Below are 19,015 nucleotides of genomic sequence, written 5' to 3'. Positions count from 1 at the left end.
TTTGTTAATGAATTAACAACAAACACGTAAAGACACATGTGAAAGGATCCATACTCTCTCTCTTTCTCTCCATTCTGCACTTCACTGCCTAAAGTCAGAGCTTATACAGCAGCACACACACGTGATGTCACACAATATGTCCATGTCATACTGTCCAAAGGTGTTCTTTCAAAATAAAGCCATGAATTGTTTTCATCTATTAATTAACTTAATATAAAGTGCAGAAAACAGAAAGATCCTGCATCAGATCAGTCATGTCGATGGTTTGGGCTCATTGTCCTTCTACAGGACGAATCTGGGACCAATCAGACGCTTCCTGATGAGACTGATGGTGGAAAACAGTCTGACCTCTAAAGTGACAAAACCTTTTGCACAGTTCTGTACATGTTTAATACAGAAGCTGCATACAGTACATCTTAACAATGCAAGTGTTTAATTCACAAAATAAAACGTTGATATTTTCTGGCTGAATAAATAAAAAATCAAAACATGTCAAATGTGTTTTTTGCATGTGTCAGAAATAAATAAATTAAGCAAAGTGTCATTGTTAAGATTCAGAATTGATATACTCACCACTTTCCAAAACACAGACTTGTGGGTAATCCCACCGATGTTGTGTGAATGATGACATTAATCGGAGCTCAGCAGGTTTCCATCAGCTCAGTGCTGAGAGGAAAACACACACCAAAGCATCAACACAATGCAGTCTAAACTTAATGATTTCTTTTTTTCTGTTTCAGGAGAAACATCAAAGTGAAACCGTAAAATATTCTGCACATGCAGCAGGAAGAGGAAACTTCACCTGACAGATTAGTGTCAAATATAAAACTGTCTGTGAAGGGTTTTGTTATAAAAACCTTCTTCATTTAGAAAACAGAGAGCTGATACTTCTCCCAGTGAACCTTTTAAAGCTGCTCTACAGTTTCTGCTAAATAAATAAAATGATCTTCATTAAATTTTAGTAAAACTGATGATGTTCTAAACACAAAACTGCTAAAATAAGAAAATAGGCACTGGAATATTAATTTTTAATGGACAAAGTCTGGATACAGATCTTTTATTGCATAATAAAACTGCAGAGTTAAAAGCAGCAGATGAGACAGGTTTATACATTCAGCTCCTCAGAAACCTGCGTGAATCAATCCTCGGCCTCACCTGAGCGCCTGAAATAAACGTGTCACATCAGGAGTGTAAATGATGTTTTCAAAGCTGCTTAGTGTCTGAAAGTGCATGTGAAAAGGTTGTGTTATCTACACACACATGAGCTCAGATGACACTGGTTCGAGGTCACTGTCTCCGCTGATTTCTTTGCACCTTTTCCTCATCAGATGACACCTGAAGCCGGCAGGTGACGTGTCTGTTAAAACAGTGAAACAAATGGATGCTAATTAGGCTAAAAACAGACTTCACTGTGTGTAGTTACTGTGGAATAAAAATAAAATAACCTAAAATAAAATATAATAAAACAAAAAGTCTCTCCACAGTCAAATTACTGCAGTCTATTATTTGGGTTTTCAAGTGTTTAACATTTATTGATTTTTTAAAATTTTATTAAGATTTTTACTGAGGAAATAACGATTTTATCCTTGATTACATGGAATAAATCTTGTTAATTACACGGAAGTAATACCACATGTTTATTTTATATCTAATTATTAATTAAAAGAAAAATGAAAAAATCGATAAATATTAGAACTCTCACATAAATTCCTGGAGGTTTGCACATGCACACTTTATATTATGCACTTTATTTATGTATGTAATCTTTGGCGGGTGATTAGAGTCCTGGCTTCTACCGTTCTGGGATCAGTTTTAATATTGCAGGATTTTACGCATGCGCAGACGTGTGGCGTCGAAACTAAACTTCCGTTATTAATGTTATGATGCAGCAGTAGCAAGTAAACGAGCAAAATGTACTGATTTATCATCTTTGTGCAAGAAGTTTGAGAAGTTTGAGACAGAATATTGTTCCAGAAGTGGCGCAGCTCCTTTCAGGAATAGCTCGGTACGTAGGTTGTGTCCGTAGCGGGAGAGAGAGAGAGAGAGAGATGCTAGCGACCGGAGCGGACAGTTAGCTAGCTAGTTAGCAGTTAGCAGTGTAGCTGTTTGTCAGTTAATTAATGTTCCGGCTCCTCGAGACCGAAGTTCCTGCGTCTCCTCTGTGCTTCAACATCAGTCCAGAGGATGAGCCGGGAAAGCTTAACAACACTGAGGCAGGTAAATACACGATTCTGGCTCTGCTTGTTTATCAGTAAAAGTCACCACACCTGGTGCACAGTAACTACAGGTGACCAGTTTTTGTTATTTTCATATCACAGTGTTTCCTCACAAAGTTACGACTCTATCACATCTTTGAAATATTAAATCAGATTTTAGGTTGAAAGCAGCTTGTTATATTTTTGGGGGTAATAACTGTTGTGGTTATTGGGAGATTTAGTGCAGCAGATGAGCTTGTACATAGAAGGTTATTGTACATGTTATGACTAAAGCATGAAACCTTCTCCTCTGTTTCTATAAACCATGAAGTTTATTTTCAGTCATGGAGTCATTTCAGGAGTAATGATTGTGGTCCAGACCAAACTAGCATGTTAGCTTCTAATTAGGGTGTTTGCTAATGTGCCAGCTAGTCACGTGATTCCATAGAACAAACAGCAGAAGTTGTCACCGTTTTTTAACAACGCTATAGCTACCTTAACACCTGAAAATGGGGGGGGGGGTCTGCAGTCCCCCTGGCAAAATGTGTGCCCTAAGGAAATTTATGTTTCACGGCCACAGCAGCAAATAAGCACCTCTTATGCAATTTTGATATACATGATTATAATGGAGGATGGGGACAAAGACTGGAGGAATGCATTGCTGAGGTCAGTTAACTCTCAAGGTCACCAGAGGTCAGATACAAATAGCCTTCACATCTGAAATAAAACCTTGGGGTATGTAGATTATATGCTGAAACTCTCATGCTTTAGTCATTGTTTTGCCTGTCTGCTTCACTAATTAAGGTTGGGTTACTGTGAGTCTTCGTGGAATCAGTGTAAGTGAAAGTAAATGACAAAAACAAGTCTACATCTGTGTAGCTTGCATGTGTTTTCATCCTCAGGTTCTTTTCTGTCCTTTTCTGAAATTGAGCTGCGATTAAAGGAAAACTCCAACATGTTGAAAAAAACCTATGGGAAAGAGAAAACACCTGAAAACAGATCTAATCTGCAAACAAGAGAAGTGAGGAAGAAGAAGCTGCTCCCAGGTCAGTGTCTTCATTCAGACCTCCAGGCCAGCGCTGTGATATTTGAAAAGACCACTCTGACCCACAGGAGGAGGCTCTTTATTGCATGACTGAGTCACAGACTGATAACAGAGAGAACACACGAGAGGGCAGAAATACCAGAAAACAGCCTGTAGGGTTTCTACTGACTTCACAATACTTCACTAATGCATGTACTTTTTAAGGTGGTGCATGGAGGTAATGTTAAAGACAACAGGAGCACAGACAAAGTTCTTTCCACCGAGTCAAGTGGCAATAAATCCTGTGTTTTGATCATTTACAGCAAACCGTGCATTGTGGGAAAAGTCTGAGAATGCATGGGTTAGGATTACGTCTTTTTTTCTGCACCCAGCCCACAGACATAGACACAAAGTGTGGAAATGGTTGACCCACAGGGGGCGCTACAATCAGCCCTCTTACAGTCTAAATCTGCTTATGCTTCATGTAAATGTCTCTTTAACCTACACAGAGAAGGGTGTTATGGGTAACTTTCGGCTGCAAAGGCTCACGGAGGTGCACCCCAAATCTCAACATATCATGTGAACAAGTTGTACATTACACAACATGCAGGTATAAAAGAAACAGCACGTTCAAATGCAGCTGTGTCTTAATGAAAGTGTGTAGAATACTTAAATCTCTTTTCTAACAGGACACACGTCAACACTGTCGCCTTAAAATTAAGTTTATGAAATTCTAAATTGTTTGGCCTGATACATTTCAGAAGAAATATAACTGCCACATAGATAATGATCATCATCAATAAAACAAGTACTTTGTATTTACAATTAGTTTTCCATTGATTGGTTCTTGTTCATTTGTGTTTCAGGCAGAATTACATGATGTAATGAATCTTGGTCATCTTAATTGTCTCCTGACATTACCCACAGTCGAGTCACAATGTGTAAAAAGATATGATCACTTTGGGAGTCTAATTTGGATAAAGTTCAAGACTTTGACACTGGAGACTGGGGTTTGGGTCCTGGGTCCCGTGTGTGGGTCAGTGTAGATGAAAAGTAAAGATGGAGGTTTCTGTTACATATGTACAGAAAAAGTGGTCACATCTTATCTCATGTCACTACTGACTTTTTCAGTATTTAACCAAGATGACAAACTTTCCCTCACGTGTCAAACCTGCTTCCTGCAGCAGCTCACGGTTGATATCAATCAGGCAGTTACTAAAAACTTTTCTTCTTGATCTGGATGCTATTGGATAGATGCTTTGCTAGTAGTTAATAAAGGTCATTTTTAGGGAACAGCTGTATTAAAATAACCATTTGAAACAAACTGTACATGGATGTATTAATTCAGTGAAGAATGCAACTAACACAGATTTACTAATATGACACTGCATTTCATTAGTTTAATTATCAACGAATCTGCCTTTATTTTCTTGATTAATCAATTACAATTAATCTTGCATTTCAAAATGGTTCATTTTATATTTTTAGGACCAGACATCTAGATATTTTCAGCACCAGATTTTCTGTTTGAACGCAGAGAGAAGAAAGTGGATGTACAGTGAGTCAGAGTTACTCAACACTAACAGTGTCTTGTTATCCGAGTTTAACCTGCTGAAGTTTCTAACAGTTAGTGAAACGCGGAAACAGACTGTCAGAGGTCGTCGTGACGAGGAGCTCAAAAAGACAGTTTTGAAAAATGCAAACAACCAGAGAAAATCACTCTGACAGCTCCGGGAGTCTGACAGCAGAGAGATAGAGGGCGAGTGACTGTCACTGATTTAAAGCTTCAGTGTTACAGGTAGAAAAGGCTTCATGGGTGAAAAGTTTCCCTTACTCAACTCGTCAAAAAGTGTTTCTCAAAAAACAGGAATCTGACATGAAGAGAGGTCGTCCAAGAGAGTGAAGTAACAGTTTAAAATGTCTTATTTTATCTGACCAAAAACAAAACCCAAAGACAAGAGCAATAAATTCTATATTTGACATTTTGACTTGATAAATAACTGAACTGTTATTTGATTGATTAACTTCCTGTCAACCAATTTATTATTCAACCAACTGTTCTTCCACCTCAGAGACAAACTCTGAGATGATAGAAATTTGGATTTGAACTGAGATGAAGTTCATTTACTTCATCATTAACTTCAGGACTTTTAGCCACAGTGCAGGTGTGTATGTTTGTGTATTAGAGGATTTTCACTGCTGTCCTTTTCTTTGTGTTTCCCACAGGTTGATCATTTACCTGTGGTGGTGGGAGGGGCGGCGTGTGACCGATGTGCATGCAGAGACTCATGCAGTTTAGAGGGTGAGGCTGTAACCCAGATTATTTTCTGTAGCTATACTTTACAGATGTCCCCTAAACGCCTCACATGCAGACTGTCAGAAATGATACCATTTACAGATGTTCCCTAAACGCCTCACATGCAGGCAACAGGTGGACGCTAGCTAGCAGCTACACACAGAAGCTTCTGGTGCTCAGTCGCTGCAGCAGCAGCTCAGACGTGCATTTAGTTTGAAAAGAGTAAAATAAGGTTCTAATGTGAGATTCATTGGTTCTTCAGGGAGCAGCCTCTCTGATTTTTAGTGGCTGCACCTCGCACCATTTATCCACACGTCAGGTGACTACTTGCAGCCAATCAGCAACCAGAGCGGAGACAGAGCAGAATGACTTACATTATACTAGAAATAAAGAAAATGGTATTTATTCATATTAGAACTATGATTCCTGTCCCGCCCGCTTACGTTGACTTTATTTCCTGGTCCGTCACAGATTATTATTATTATTTTACTTTTCACTTTCCCTGATGAAAAATTAAGTGATTAATCATTTATCAGAATATTTTCAGATTAATTTTCCATCAATCAACTAATCAATCGACTTATCATTGCCTCTTTATTTCGGAGTGAAATTATTGTGACGTTTCTCTGAAGAAAAAAACATATTTAAATTTTAAGGAATGTTGGGACGTTCAGGAACATCAGCTGTTACAGCAGAGGTCATGAACCCATCCGACTCTGTGACTTTCCCGCCACACAGGACGGTCACTTTAACCACCCGGTCTGGTCCGGTCCCAGTCTCACTTCCTGGTTCTACCACCACAGTTCCTCTCCTCCGCTGCTCCGGGTGCTCGCCCTCTCGCGCCCGTGCAGCCTCAACATCTCCAGGACGCTCCTGGCGTAGGCGTCCCGTAAGTTCGGGCCTCCCCTGACCCCTCCCTCCCCCGTCTCCGCCACCGAGCCGCGGGCCAGCCTCTTGAGCATCTCGCCATGTCGCACCGCCGCCTCCTTCATCTTCAGGGTGAAGTAGCAGGCGGAGAAGCGGTCGTTGATGATGGCGATGGGCAGCGACAGGATAAGGATCCCGGACAGGATGCAGAGGAAGGCCAGCACCTTCCCCACGGTCGTGTCGGGACGGATGTCGCCATAGCCGACCGTGGTCATGGAGGTGGTCGCCCACCACCAGGCGGCCGGCACACTGGTGAAGGTGGTGGCAGGAAGGTCGTGCTCCAGGGCGAAGACCACCATGGCGAAGATGGAGATGCCGACGCCGAGGAAGAGGAGGAGGAGGCCGACTTCCTCGTAGCACTGAGCGATGGTCATACCCAGAGACTTGAGACCTGGACAGAGAGGAGGACAGAGGAGTAAAGGTGAGCAGACATTACCTGTGATAGTTTTTAGGATTATTCTTTCCTTGTAGCCAGATATTTTCTCTCCACTGTGAAAATCAGTTTGCTGAAGTTCAGATTTGAAACACTTCAGTGGTCAAAAATGTTTCTGCCCTCAGCTGATGGAAGGTGGTTGATTTTTGAATGTGTGTAGGAGGTAGGAACAGACTGAAGGCCTTTACCATCAGAGGTGGAGCAGTTCAATTAAAAAAATCCAACCCCTTCGGGACATGTCTGTATTATTCAGTTAATTTGAAAACAGGCTGTGAGTCATACACAGAAAAACCTTTTAATAAAGTTACTGAGAAACTAGAATTGACGCCTGGTGGTTGTTTTCTTCCAGCTAAGTGTCAGGAAATATGGTCACAGTCTCTCCTTCCTGAGCTACAGCGTTCAATAATGACCAGAAGTGATTTTGCAGAACATTATCATGTCACAGTGAAGTTGACCTGTGACCTTTTGGTATATAATTTGTCCTTTATAGACATTTGAGTTAAATTGTGTCACAATTAGTGAATTAAATTGTGCGTTATGGCCAAAGACGTTTTGTGAGGTCACAGTGTACCAGTGATGAAATTCTCTCTGGGTGTTCCTGATATATTGCTTTCACAAGAATGTGAGGTCACCGTGACCTTAAACTTTGACCCTTGACCTTTAAAATCAAATCTTTCATCCTTGAGACCTAGTGAATGTTTGTGTCAAATTTGAAGAAGTTCCATCAAGGCGTTACTGAGATGTCCACAACAAGGAGACGGACGGACAGACAACCGGAAAACAAAATGGCTGCCGCTCTGACTGTCGCTGGTGCAGAGACATAAAAAGCCTCAATAACCCAGTGAACCTCCTCAGTTATCAGCCGTCAGTCTGGGATATGGCAGGTGGACAGAGTGAAGTTAGAGATAACACAGTGACTGTACAGCACACGTGGCTAATGCTAGCAGCAACACAAGGAGGAGAGAGCAGCTCCTCCATGCAGATTCAGACAGGCCGACATCCATAACTAAAGCATTGTGGGTAGGGATGGTACCGAAACCCGGTATTAAACGGCCCCCAGGGCGAAATCTTTAAACACCGGGGTATCAATAAGCTCCGGCGTTATTGCTTCTGCTTCTGGTACTGGAGAAATGAAGAAAATAGATTTCCTATTTATTATTGAGACATAAAATTTCTCCCACACATTTCCTCTCACCAACTCCGTCTCTGATTAAGACGTTCGTTCCCAGAGGATAAACCCTCTCCACCGACACCACAACTTTACATTTCAGCTCCACAACTGATAGAAGAGAGTTAAGACTGTTTGTTCTGTCCAGCACTTTCATATTGTGGCTTTAATGAACTGGGCCGTCTGCAGGGACCCCAGGCTTTAATTTCTTCATAAAAGATGATGAGATTCAAAGTGCAATTTAAAAGTGTGAAGTGCTTTGAGTGGAGCTGATAATGAGTGATGTTCAAACACAGAATTCAATTTTTAAAATTCATTTATCATTTATCCAACCGCACAGTTACAGAAAGAAAAGAATAAACACGAGTCCACAAATATAGTTTTCCTTAAGAAGTTGCTGTTTGAAAATGATGATTCGCTGTTTTAATATTAAACCATAATTAGTGAAAGTGGAAACATAACGTCAGATAACAGCTGATCCACAGTCTTCTGTTCACAGCAGAAGCTTTTGTCTCTATTGTCTTAAATTTGTATTTCCCTGCGGTCGCCGGCGAGTGACAGCGTGTGATCGTCCTCATTTCTTTCTTTTGTTTGTTTTTTTTTTTTTTCTCCTTCAAACACGTGAAAAGCCCAAAAGAGTCTGAGGACCGGAGCGACTCAGCGAGGAGGAAATAACGAGCGGCAGATAGAGAGAGAGCAAACAGCAAATTTATAAATACACCCACATATGAGGTGAGCCGCTCACGGGGGCCGGCGTTCACACCCCAGCATGACTTGTCATCTCTCTATTCTCCTGCGAGAGAGAGGAAGAAATGAGCTTTGGTGCTGAGTTTAAAGAGGATTTGAATTGAGCTCATGAGGAGGTTTTCTTCAGGCTGGAGGACGGAGAGTGTTTACTGCATCTGGAGAAAACTGAGTCAGAGTAAATCAGCGTGTCACAGTTCGCTTTCACTCAATTTTCACAATAGGATTTAAAGTGTAAAAGTCTGTCGGACACATTTAACAATAAATACAGTTTCTTCCTGTGTTTGAGCAGGTCTGTCTGAAGTTTGTCCTTCTGGGCTCCTGTCCAGACATCACATCCTGCTCTCTCTTTTTTATTAAATGTTTTTTTTTTTAATGTGCTGAGCCTCAGTCTGGCTCTGCTGAGAGAAGACAGGCTAAAACATGATGTGTTGTTATGATCTGATATTCATGGAAACAGATGAGAAGAGAGACTGAACTCTCCAACATCTTGTCTGCACATCTGCACAGTGAAAGCAGCTTGTCAGCAGCTGTGAGCGTCACACTGAATCTGTTCAGCCTCTCAGAGCTCGCAGGTTCAAACAGATGAGTCACTCCCACCTTCAAATCGCCCCATTAGTTCCCTTAAATTAATTTGGCTGCACGGAGGCTGTCTTCTGATTGGCTTATGTTTTTCTGGGTTTTGGTTCTTAAAACCACAAATAAAACATTAAAACTTAAAACACAGTGAAAGTGTAAAATATGGGATATATTTAAAATATCATATATGACGGGAAACATTGTGATATTCGATATCAAATATTAACTGAAGTCGAGCGTCTTCCATCTTCTTTGCAGTTAGAAAACTTAAAAAACAACTACCTCATGTTGCAGTTTCCATGAATGAACGTGTTCATGTTTGTAACCTCATTCTATCTCTTGTTTTCACGCTCCTACTTCAGTCTTTGTCTTCTCTCCTCCTCCTCCTCTTTTCTTTCTCCTTCACCCTCCAACTCTTTCCATGTTCTCTTCTATTATTCATGAGTTGAGCTCAGGGATCATCATCCTTCCCAAAATCACCCAGATCAAAGCGCTCGTACATCCCAGTCTGACACAAATACACTCACGCATATACAGTATAATCATATACACACACATCCTCTCTTTCAAACACACACTCTCTCTCTCTTCCCTCCATCTCCTGAAGGAAATTGCCAAAGTATGAATCAATATATATATTTTTTTTTCCTCTCTCGTCTTTGTTGTCCTCAGAAAACCTCCCGGCTGTAATCTCACAGCAGCAGCTTCTCACCGAGGAGAATTTCACTCTGTGGATCATGTTCCCATCATGTACTTGAAATCCCCCCCCACCCCACCCCACCCCCCCGACAGGCAGGAAGCACGTGTGGAGGGAGAGTGAATGGAAAACACAGTCGTCTCCGTCAGCTGCTGCTGCTGATCGTGAACCCTTCAGCTGAGCGATTCACCTGCTCAGACGAGGTCGTGTCTGAACTTTTTCACATCTTTTTTAAACAACAACCCAGATCTTGTTCTTGTTTATTATCTTTAGAAACAACCTGCATGGCCACATGAAAGCAAGGGGTTCATTGTGCGTCCGTTGTGTCGTTGTAGTTTTTACATGTCAGTTTGTTGAATTGATGATTTTAAAAACAGAAAGATATTGTCTGGTTCTGAAGTGTTACGGACCTAAACGCAGACAAACAAAGTCATTTATGACCAATCCAAAGAAAACTAGGACACTGGGAACTTAACAGACTAAACAGAAGAAGAACAGAAAATCCATAAACACTAGGAGACACAGGGAAACATCACAAATCAAAGTTAAGTACAACAGACGAACTGACCCAGACAACAGGGAGCTCAGAGACTAAAGACACATAAAGGAGGTGAGGGGGATTGAACACGGAGCAGAGGGAAACAGGACAAAGACAGGAAGTAAAATAACCACAAGACGATTAAGAGAAATAGTTTCAAAATAAATCAGGAAATCAACCAAAGTCCAAACATAAAGAGTCGGCAGAAATAGTCCTGTCAGGGCGAACCATGACCGACATAAGACGCCATTTTATTTAAATGCTGCCTTCAGAGTGACTCAGTCATTCAGCCTGATGCTCCCTTTCGACCACTCGGTTCCTCTAATGAAGGTCGTCTGGCATTGCCGTGTGTCAGTTACCTCTTTACCTTCGGTACCTAAAGTTTTCCTTTCTAAACTTCAATTTCTAAAAAGTATTTTCAGTGAATCTTTTTAAATACGTCCATGTCTAGATGTGTTTACCTGTCGAGTGTCGTCCCAGCTTCAGCATGCGGAGGGACCTGAGGAGTCGGAGGACCTGCACCACGCGGCCCATGTTCTCCAGCTCGGTGGTTCCTCCGTGAAGGCTCTCCACCGCCAGCGTCACGTAGAACGGCAGGATGGCCAGCAGGTCGATCACGTTGGGAATGCTCCGGCTGAAGCGACACTTATCCCTCACGCAGAGAAACCGAAGCGCCAGCTCGCCCGTGAACCACACCACGCACACATACTCCAGGGCATCGAACAGCAACGGTGCACCAACGCCGACGTCACTCACACCAAAGTCCTCCCCTAGGTCCAGAGAGATCAGCACCATGTTGATAAGCGACACCACCACGAAGAAGATCGACAGCGAGCCGAAGGTGCGAGCTGCTCGTGATGAATCAGGTTTCTCCAGAAGGTCCCACAGGCGCCGGCGGAGAGCCGGGCAGGCGGCGCCCACAAAGTCCTCATCACCATCATCAGCCTCAAACTCTTTCTGAACATCGAGGGTCTCCTTCTGCTCCTTGCGCCGGTAGTAACGCTCACGACAGCAAGGGTTGATACGAAGCTCGTCGATGCCCCAGTACTCGATCTCTTGCAGGAAGGAGATCTCACATAGCTCCTCCCTGACGTGCAGGTGACCCGTCCGGTAGTAGTTCATCACATACCTGAGAAACAAAGAGACAGGTAGCATTCTGTCATTGACAAAATAACTCACAAACGGAAACAAATAACCCTCCAATAGAGACGATAGTGTGGCTTATTTTGTAAACTACAACTCAAGGTGGTTTATCTTGATCAGTCTGTAAGATGAAGCTCTATTTCATCTCTCCAACCTTTTGGGGTGAGACCAAGGAAGGGTTTTCAGCTATCAGCTTGCAAATGGATCGGTCAAGACTTAACTCGTGTTGGTCTGGTTCTCTGGTCTGATTTTAGCCAGGTGTAATGACATCCGTCCAAAGTTAAAGGGCACCTGCTTTCTCAGCCTGTCCGTCAAAAACCTTCAGACGGGCCCTTCGTCTGCGAAGAGTGGTGGCGTTCATACACCAGAGCTGCTTCTGCGGACTCTTTAGAAACAATGCCGCCGGCAACAACAGTGTTGAATTCCATGAGGACATCATCAGTTAACGAGAGCTGACAGCACACCTGTGACGACGACCTCCGGTGTGAACATCAGGTGTTGTCAAATGTTTGACTCGAGGCACAAACACACTAGAAGCATCAGGTGAACACACAAGTTCAGTTCCTGCAGCTCAGGCATCAGATAAACCATAAATCCTTTGATGGTGTATGTAAATGCTGTTATGTAGGTTGATGCATTGATGGATTTCCACTGGAAAGTTTGTTTCCCAGTTTGTGCCTGATAAACATAAATATCTATCAAAGGTTTACCTGTTGTTGGTGCTGCAGTAAACTTCAGGGGATGACCAAGTAGGTAACGTTCATCCTCTGGGAATCATGAATGTCTTCACAAAAATTCAAGGTAATCTATCTAATAGTTTTTGAGTCACTTCAGTGGTACTTGTTTATGGTTAAGGCACGTTTGTGTTCATGGTTTAAAAGCAGAGTTGACTGTGTCAGGAAGTAAACAACAGACTGTGCGTCAAAGTGAAAAACTTTGAACCACCTCCTTCCTAAAAGTAGTTCATACCTTCATCACAGCTACCTGTCGGACGGTCGAACAACCTGGGAAATCTGCTCCTTCCAGACCTCTCAGATCGATAGGAGGGAAGGGTGTGGTTGGCTTGTCTGATGCTAGCATTAGCTTGGTTTCCAGAATTGGCATGTTGTAGCTTTAAGCTAATCCAGTATTCCCTGTACATTCGTGTTAATGAATACCTTTAAGGAAACTTTGAAGTCAACGTTAGAGGCTTAGTAGACATTTTTAACTCTGATGCATCATTAGAATATTTTGACCATCATAAGTTACGGAGTAGTTACTACAACAGGACATCATGCATGGCTCAGAGAGGAGAAGGTGGCTCCACCTACTGGAAGGTCTGCGAGTTGCGGTCAAAGAAGAACTCGTTCTCCAGGAAGTCGGCGTCGTCGCAGAGCTCCAGAGCCGAGTCACGGCTGCTGCAGGCCAGTTTCCCCAGCCGGGTCTCCGGGTAAGACGCCAGCAGCTCCTGGGAAAGCACGTAGCGACTTCCTCCGACGTTGATGATGAAGAAGTCGAGTGGGTCTCTGACGCAGGACGCCGTCGTCTCACTGAAGAAGACACTGGAGTCCAGAGACACCGGGGAGGCGCTGCCGCTGTAGAACTCCGCCGCCGCCATCAAGCTGGAGGAGGGGAGGCTCATGGTGGAGGAGCTGGTGGAGAGGTGAAGGGCAACACATTACTCAACTTTAATGTTTATGCCTTGACAGAACTTCTTCCAATTTGGCACAAACATTCATGTGGACTCAGAGATGAACTGATTAGATAGTGGCTGCTAAAGGTCAAAGGTCACAGTGACCTCACAAAAGACTTTTTTAGCCGTTACTCAAGACTTTACAGCAATTAACCTGTTAGAGTTGCAGAGGGATACGACCACGGGGAGGTGATTCTAGTTATTCTTTATATCTCTACAGGTAGATTTGTACCTGAGTGTCGTATATAAGTATCAGCAGTGGTAGCTGTAGTGTCGTACTCCTGTTGTTAGGAAGGATGTTTTCATGGAGCTCTTTCCAGAACATCCTCACTGAACCGCAGTTATAGCAGCACAGCAAGAATGAATCAAAGGGAAGAGAAAAAGACGGACTCACAGAGCGGTGGAGGGTGACAACCAGAGAGAAAGAAGAAGAAAGCTGATTTCCCAAAATGAGAAACAGAGATGTAGGGAGGACGGAGACAAAGCGCCGGGCAGTGTCCTACTTGTAGCAGATCTCTAGCTGCTGCCATATTTAAATATTTTAGCTGGCTTACCTAATTAATAGATCTAACGCTACTATTCCTGTGATCATTCATTCCCTTTTTGCTAGGTGCCTCTGTCTAACACTGTCATCTCACTAATTCTTACACTCTGAATTTTACATGAGGCCATTTGTGCAGAGGCTGTGTGATGACGGACAGACGCAGAGTTCAGGTCAGCAAGAGGAAACAAACATAAAGCTGGTCTGCGGCGACAAGGTGTGACTGAACTGATGTTGAGGTTGTGTGGACGGGTCGTGCACGGCTGCACTGAATCATTCAGGAGCTCAGATCTGAACAGGTGCTCTGGAACATGCCTGTATGGACAGAGAGCTGATGTGTGGCTCAGTTACAGCAGCAGAAGAAGCCTGAGGGGTTTGACTCTGTGTGAGAATATAAACATGTTTCCTGTTTGACCGTGATGGTATCCCCAACCAGCACAGGTCACATGATGAAAATCTTTTCTGGTTTTGGTTCTACATCGTGGTGTTACCGCTCTTTGGTTACGTCTTGTCATTTTTAAACACTTCTTGTTTTATTTTGATATCACTAACTCTAACTCTCCCTCTCGTCTCAGATTCAGCTCCTGCCCTCGTGTGTTTCCCGCCACTGTGATTGTCTGCCCCGCCCTAAACCTGCGTAACTGACACAAATAAAAAATGTTTTTTCAGAGTAATCAAAGCAATATTTCGCAAAAGTGACATGGACTGACCTGAATGGAGTGACATGTTGAATTCTTTAGTGGAATCTGATGGAATTAGCTTCATTCCATATTGATGAAATTAATTTTTAAGTGTAGAAATGATCTTAATGTGCACACATTCAGAAACATCTAAAAATAACAAACACTAAAATGTCAGGAAATAAAGTATAACCAAACTCTCTCGCGATTCCAATCCAATAATTAATTGTTCTGTGGCGACTGAAAGTAAATCTGACTTTGTAAACTGCTTTAAACCTTCCGCCGAAGAAAACTCATCAGTAACTAGAAGTGATGTGAAGAATGAATTCATTAAACATTATGTTTTAAATTAAAGGTCATAGCTGGAGGAAATATGTGTCTTCACCACTGACTTTATATAAACACTTAATGTATTCACTAATTAATTAATACTTAAATGTCACACCCAAAAGGTCCTCAGGCCACGCTGAGTTTACAGGACACCGACATTAAGCAAAAGAAAGAAACATACAAATTTAAACGTGTACATTCGTCAGGTTAAACTGCCTGAGATGTTTGTATTTAAATAGGTGACACTTCCTGTCGTCTGTGACTGAGTGTGTTTAGTTTCCTCAGACAAAGAACTCGACACCATTGACTCTGAACTGGGTGATAATTTAACATTACAATCAGCTCAGTTTTTACTTTCTATTTGCTCTCTGCTTCCTTCCATTGTAAAGCAAAAGTAATAAGTTGTAAATATGTTTTTGATGTTATTTAAGGACAGACTGAACTCTTTAACGTTCATATTACCACTGTCAGACTCAGTCCTCCTGGCGTTTGAGGATTTTTTTAATTACACATTAATGTTGTAGAAATGATTTCATCAGTTTTTCCCTCCGTTTAGTTTCTCTGTTTTAGGACAAAGCTCATTATATTTCAGTTTAACATTTACAGAGAAGTTCGGTGTCGTGGTTTTAATCTTTTGGGGATTTCTGTTCTTGAAAAATGCTGAGACCAGATTTCACCCCATTGATTTCTGTAATAAAAGTAACAGATTATTATTGGACTTATTTGTCAGAGATGTGATATTTTCTGCACTGAGTTACATCATACAAACATCTCACAAAACTACATCGAACAGGATCTAGATTTCTCATCATTAGCTGAGACACATGTTATTAACAGATGTTCCTCTGTGTGTTTGTCTTCTCAGCTCAAAGCTGCACGAGAAGAAACAAACCGAGGTGAATCTCCGACTCTTACCTGGTCTAAATGAAGAGAGTCTTCAGCATCTTTGTTGGATGTGAACTCCACATTATCACGAATCCTACGAAGTAAAATCCTGAGAAAGGTCAGTTTTTTGTTTGTTTTTTTTTTAGAAATGATCACATGATGAGAAAGACAGAGGAGAAAGTTTTCTTTGTCCTTGTTCGAAGAGGACAAAGTCTCCACATCGGTTCATCAACGCTGCAGAAGGCGGCAGCTCCTGGAGCCTCAGCTCTATGCTCTCTGGGATTCGCGGTGTGGTTTTAAAATAGTGTGGTGGAAGGTATGAGGAGTGATTAATGCCACACTGAAGAAGACGTTCAGTATGAAGGTTAATAGTCTTTCTGTCTGTTCAAACTTAGATGTTATTACCTTGGTATTTCGTCTCTTTAATGCTAATGAGTCAGTAAATTTAAAACATTTTTGGTGACAGGAAAAGTTTAAAGAAAATACAGAAATTAATAAATAAAATAAATATAGATTTCAAAGTCTATATTATCTTTAATAGGAGAAACTTTTTGAAGCTGTATTTCATATACAAGGTAGACTTTAAGGAAGTACAGAGGGGAAATAGTGAAAAAAGCTACAGAGACTGAAGCCTTCATGAATAAGGAGTAATTCTTTATTTTTCTGAAAGTAATCGAATCTCATGAAAATGCAAAACCAGCAATTTATTTGTTGTCTCACCACAGTTTCGTACTGAAAATATAAATCTCTAAAACACCTCAAAAATATATATTTTTTAAATTTTAAAGGCTCAATAGTTGCTGCTCACCTTAAATTTTATCAAACAAACTGTGGGACTATTTTCAGTGGCGGATTAATCCACATTTGATGCTCGAGAGTATTTGGGGTTGCAGGGTGATTGTATCAGATTAAGTCAAAATAAACAACATTGTGAGTGGACTGAGGTACATTTATACATTTGCTTCTGCCTTTGGACTTTTCATGGGATTTTTGACAATAAGAAAAGTTTAGAATATTCCAACTTTGTCTTTTGAAATAAAATTAAAACATAACATTGTAATTCCTCAAATTGTTTTTCAGTTTTCAGTCTCAATTCAGTAATCCAAATGAATAAACTAAAATTATAGGAATAAGATTTCCCTTACAGCTCACTTTTAAAGTTGTTTCCATGACAACCTCTCTGGTTTGGCTCGTCCAGCGCTCGCGGCATTAATCACCCTCCATACAGAACTGCAGGGAGTGCTCCATTCAGATGCTGCTGCTAGGCAACAGACTGGTTTTTCCTCAATAAAACTTTATGGAAATTAAAAAGATGCTCCACTTTTACAGCACACATTCCTGCTCCCACAGTGCCACCATGTGGTCTGCCTCACACCAGCATAATGAAACAATAAGAGATATTTACGAACATAAACTCAGGTCTCAGTTTTATATTCTATTTAGTGTTAATTTATCTTTGCTGAATCATTATTTATTACAAATATAATGATTTTGGATGATATATGTAGAAATAATGGGTGAATGACAGTCTGACTGTTTGTAAACGTATTTCATTAACCAATATTTCATGTTTCACCCATAATCTTAAGATCACAGGTTAATTATCTCTTCACTGGTTGATTTGATGGTTACATTACCACTTGATGACAGCACTATAATTGTTTACTGTAATGGATTCAATTTCTTTAAGCAATTTTCTAGAATTTACAAGACAATTTTTTCACAGATACCTTTGCACAAATATTGGAAATCCATGTAAAAACAGATGATGATCTGCAGGAACGTAGAATGTAGAGGTGAAATCTATTAAAACATGCACCTGAAGGTCTTAATATGAGATATATACAGAGAGACAGAATCTGATTAATTAAGCCCGGGATGTTAATGATCAACTAAATTCATCTGTGCAGATGTTTGGATCTCCTGGCAGCTGACTCGTCCTCCCGGCCCGCTGACCACTCATCAACGACGTCCGTCTCCTGAAGCAACTACAGCAGCATCAGACTGTGAGCCGGACATACCTGCTGCCCCGTGTCTCATTATTCATCCATACATGTCTGAATAAGGAGCCTTCAGCTGCTCAGGTCTGCATACATCATACATCACAGTCAGTATGATAATCAGCGATGTACAGGACACACAGACTGACCTGAATGGAAATCAATGAGGTGATAATTTAAAGTATAAAAGTTCCATCTTATCCCCATGTATTGATCAATATTTGAAATGTGATTAGGTTAAATAAAATAACCGTCCTCTTGTAATGTTGCTGCCACAGTCCTGGGGTCAGTGTTCCAGTTTTTGGCGTCTGAACGCGAACGAGCAAAAGTTTTCTGCTCGTCTCAAAGTGAGTTTGTTGTTCCAGAGACTCTGTTACACAATATAGACCAACTCCATCTTTATAAAACATGTTACACTCACACAGAATGATGGCGTGTTTGAGCGCGGTACTGACGGACTCTGTCGTCCCACAGAGCTGTGAACAAAGACAAACACAGGAGCTTCTCACAGCTGAAAACAAACAGTGGAAAGCTCAGACAACAGCTTGGAGAAATTACTTTTAGCTCAGTGTTTGAATTTGGCAAATACAACAATATAAGTTCATAACATTTACTGTCAGTACAGTCCTGCATCGTACTTGTAGTGCCGGATGATAGGAAAGTGGATGCAAGTGATTGTCAGATTGTCATTGTCAGATGAAGTGAAATATGAAATCACTCTAGTATTGATGGTATAATTTGGAAAATGCACCATGATAAAGAAATGTTTTATCAGAGCTAAAACATCCAGTTCTACAGTCTGCTGCCAGCGGCTCAGTGTCTCTGTTGGCTCCAGTTGAAGCTCAGTCACTGGGCAGTTACAGCTCCAGTGTCGGTGCTGGAGGCAGAAGTCCGGGAAATTTTAGAAGTCCGGGAAATTTTACTGGATATTAGAAAGAAGCAACTGGTGCTCAGCTGCTTCTTACTACTGCAGCCTGACGGAGACGGAGGACGTCCCACAGGGACAGAGTATTCAACCGTCTCAGAGTTTTGAAGGAGAAAACTGGTGTTTTTGCACTTTTTACCATTTAGTTTTATTTAGATTCATTAATTTTTTGAAATCGTCCTGGAGACCATGATTTCCTTTCATTCCAGCATGAAACCTTTTTCCTCAAGCCAGTGCC

The 19,015-nt window shown here is 41.5% G+C and overlaps 1 protein-coding gene and 1 long non-coding RNA gene across 2 annotated transcripts; one reads left to right on the top strand and one right to left on the bottom strand.

Moving 5' to 3' along the window:
• Positions 1-6,125: 6,125 nt before the first annotated feature.
• On the bottom strand, positions 6,126-13,374 carry kcnv1 (potassium voltage-gated channel modifier subfamily V member 1). The gene is made up of 3 exons (XM_023393687.2): positions 13,055-13,374; positions 11,063-11,730; positions 6,126-6,833 (listed from the first exon to the last, which is right to left on the bottom strand). The coding sequence occupies exons 1-3, from the start codon at positions 13,363-13,365 to the stop codon at positions 6,307-6,309; spliced, it is 1,506 nt and encodes a 501-aa protein (XP_023249455.1). The 5' UTR covers positions 13,366-13,374; the 3' UTR covers positions 6,126-6,306.
• On the top strand, positions 10,186-18,518 carry LOC147817558 (uncharacterized). The gene is made up of 3 exons (XR_015436256.1): positions 10,186-10,266; positions 15,833-15,970; positions 17,763-18,518. It is a non-coding gene; the product is annotated as an uncharacterized LOC147817558 (long non-coding RNA).
• The last annotated feature ends 497 nt before the right edge of the window (positions 18,519-19,015 follow it).

Source organism: Seriola lalandi, unplaced genomic scaffold (genome assembly GCF_002814215.2).
Source record: "Seriola lalandi dorsalis isolate HSWRI2012SDOR001 ecotype SW California unplaced genomic scaffold, Sedor1 jcf7180002054941, whole genome shotgun sequence".
In the NCBI taxonomy this organism is placed as follows: domain Eukaryota; kingdom Metazoa; phylum Chordata; class Actinopteri; order Carangiformes; family Carangidae; genus Seriola; species Seriola lalandi.
The sequence above is the reverse complement of the archived record's forward strand: the minus strand, read 5'-3'. Positions and strand labels throughout refer to the sequence as shown.